At 34.5% G+C, this 2,985-nt stretch overlaps 1 protein-coding gene across 1 annotated transcript; it reads left to right on the plus strand.

The window, feature by feature from the left end:
• Positions 1–535: 535 nt before the first annotated feature.
• On the plus strand, positions 536–1,727 carry LOC103581930 (olfactory receptor 5K1). The gene is made up of 2 exons (XM_008563640.1): positions 536–1,227; positions 1,363–1,727. The coding sequence occupies exons 1-2, from the start codon at positions 594–596 to the stop codon at positions 1,695–1,697; spliced, it is 969 nt and encodes a 322-aa protein (XP_008561862.1). The 5' UTR covers positions 536–593; the 3' UTR covers positions 1,698–1,727.
• The last annotated feature ends 1,258 nt before the right edge of the window (positions 1,728–2,985 follow it).

Genomic DNA, 2,985 nt, shown 5'->3' on the forward strand with positions numbered 1-2,985 from the left:
GTCCATGCACATTTGGGTTGTGTACACATTTTGGCTGTTGTGAGTAATGCTGCTATGAACAATGGTATATGAAAATAGTCTTCTAAACATTGTTAATCACTATATACTCAGTCTTTAAAATTGTTTGGGACAACTGATGCCAATTGCTGACCAATTGCTAAATTATGAATCAGCTTTACCTAACCTGGATAAAAAAGTTATTGGATCTGATTCTTTTTCTCAAGACCTCAAAAGCCATATTTGTGCTAACAGTCTGATATTTTTTATTCAAAATATCCTGTAAAAATGTTCAGTCAATAGACAAAAAGGTAATAGCTTCATGAAATTGATTCTCCCCCAGGATTATGCTTGCACCAAATTCAGATGATATATAAAAGCACTGGGAAGATTATCACCTGCCTTTTAGCCAAAGAGAGCACCATAGTTCTTTAGGGTGGGCTAGCAGGTTAGCTCAGTAACACCAAGGTTTGGATCCCCATAGTGGCCAGCCACCAAAATATTAAGAAAAAGAAAAAGAAATCATCAAGTTCTTTAGGGCATATTATAAATTGTTTCCTTAATGCTCACAATTTTTTTTTTCAGAGAAGTCAAGAATGGCTGAAGAAAATCACACCATGAAAAATGAGTTTATCCTCACAGGATTTACAGATCACCCAGAGCTGAAGACACTTCTGTTTGTCGTGTTCCTTGCCATCTATCTGATCACCATGCTGGGGAATCTTGGTTTGGTGGCTTTGATTTTTACACAGCACCGTCTTCACACACCAATGTACATTTTTCTGGGTAACCTGGCTCTTGTGGATTCTTGCTGTGCCTGTGCCATTACTCCTAAGATGTTAGAGAACTTCTTTTCTAAGGACAAAAAAATTTCCCTCTATGAATGTATGGCACAATTTTATTTTCTTTGCACTGTTGAAACTGCAGACTGCTTTCTTCTGGCAGCAATGGCGTATGATCGCTATGTGGCCATATGCAGCCCCCTGCAGTACCACACCATGATGTCCAAGAAACTCTGCATGCAGATGACCACAGGGGCCTTTGTAGCTGGAAACCTGCATTCCATCATTCATGTAGGGCTTCTATTTAGGTTAGTTTTCTGTGGATCCAACCACATCAACCAGTTTTACTGTGATATTCTTCCTTTGTACAGACTCTCCTGTGTTGACCCTTATATCAATGAACTGATACTATTTATCTTTGCAGGTTCAATTCAAATCTTTACCATAGGTAGTGTCTTAATATCTTATTTCTACATTCTTTTTACTGTTTTCAAAATGAAATCCAAAGAGGGAAGGGTCAAAGCCTTTTCTACTTGTGCATCACACTTTTTGTCTTCAGGTTCAATCCAAATCTTTACCATAGGTAGTGTCGTAATATCTTATCTCTACATTCTTTTTACTGTTTTCAAAATGAAATCCAAAGAGGGAAGGGTCAAAGCCTTTTCTACTTGTGCATCACACTTTTTGTCTGTTTCATTATTTTATGGATCTCTTTTCTTTATGTACATTAGACCAAATTTGCTTGAAGAAGGGGATAAAGATATACCAGCTGCCATTTTGTTTACAATAATAGTTCCCTTACTGAATCCTTTCATTTATAGCCTGAGAAATAAGGAAGTAATAAGTGTCATGAGAAAAGTTCTGATAAAAATAGTATTTCAAGAAAGGTTGAAACAAGTGACATCTAATGTTGCTTGATGATTTAAACACAGCAAAAATTTCCACGTGGAATTTCACAGAGGAAATGCACAAATTGTATGTAAAACATGAAAATATCATAATACATCCAAATTAAGCAGCAATATTTAAGGGGGAAAAAAGAGAAGGTAAGCTTTTCTAAATCTTAACTCAAAATAACAAAAGTTGAATCAAAATTTTAAACTCATTCAGACAACAACTTAGGATATTGCCAAGCTCATAGTCTATGTCAGCATTGGGAATGACCAGCACCCAAAAAACAACAGCAAAACTAGCAGTTATACATATAAAGTTTCATTCCATAAACATTTATAACCAGCTCACCTCAATAGTTTAGAGCATGAGTATTCCAGTTAAACTGGAAGGGTATAAGATCATGTCAACTTTCAAACAGTGGTATCACATACAACCATGAGCAACAAAATTGTGGCAAGTGAATTTTAAGGGAGCAGTTTTAATAGCATTTGGGGAAAGGGACATTGTTGGAGTTAGGATAAAGATAGTGAGGAAATGAAGGTGTCAAATAAAAGTAAATACCAATTTTCCAAATTAAATTCTTAGGGAGTTAAATGATTAAAAACAGAATTTTCATTTTCAAGAGAAGTTATCTTTAGAGAGTTTATCTCTTCCCATTTAGATGCATGAGGATGACATAAAGTTGGAGACAAACAGTCAAACCTCATGTAAGATTTGAAGAGACTTTGCTGTCAGTGAGTTAGGCTAAACTTCTCTTTGCCCCTTTCTGAGAGGTGAGGAAAGGTGTTTTCACCACAAAGAAATGATACATGCATGAAGTGACTAAAACATTAACTACTCTAACCCAATTATTATACAACATATATATGTATCAAAACATCAGATTGTACCCCATAAGTATATACTATTAAAATGTGTCAATTAAAATTTTAAAAAACACAAGGCAATGGAACACTGCATGGTTATATTATACAAAAGAAAATCATATCTTTTTTTTCAACAATCATACTTTTTTAATATAAGTATTATTGTTGAACTGTGGATAGGGCTTATCTAAAATATATTTTTTTCTTACCACTATTGTAAAACCTGAAGTTGTGGATTATGTGTAGACTGAATGATTTTAATGTGACATCATAAATGAATTATTTTCTAATTATTCATTCAACATATGTTTATTGAGGTACTACTATGAGAAAACACTGTTCTAGGAGCTGGGGTATGTCAGTGACCAAAACGCCAGTTTTTCCATCTTCTTAAATAATGGAACATTGCCATAATTTTAGTTACTAACTTCATGATCAAGGAAGAC

Source organism: Galeopterus variegatus, unplaced genomic scaffold, assembly GCF_000696425.1.
Source record: "Galeopterus variegatus unplaced genomic scaffold, G_variegatus-3.0.2 Scaffold14330, whole genome shotgun sequence".
Lineage (NCBI taxonomy): Eukaryota > Metazoa > Chordata > Mammalia > Dermoptera > Cynocephalidae > Galeopterus > Galeopterus variegatus.

What these genes read in the sequence shown, in the direction of transcription:
- LOC103581930 (XM_008563640.1), top strand. Translation starts at nt 594, where the DNA reads ATGGCTGAAGAAAATCACACCATGAAAAATGAGTTTATCCTCACAGGA. An exon ending in AATTCAAATCTTTACCATAG is followed by an intron (nt 1,228 to 1,362) that starts GTAGTGTCTTAA and finishes TCTTTACCATAG; the next exon opens with GTAGTGTCGTAATATCTTAT.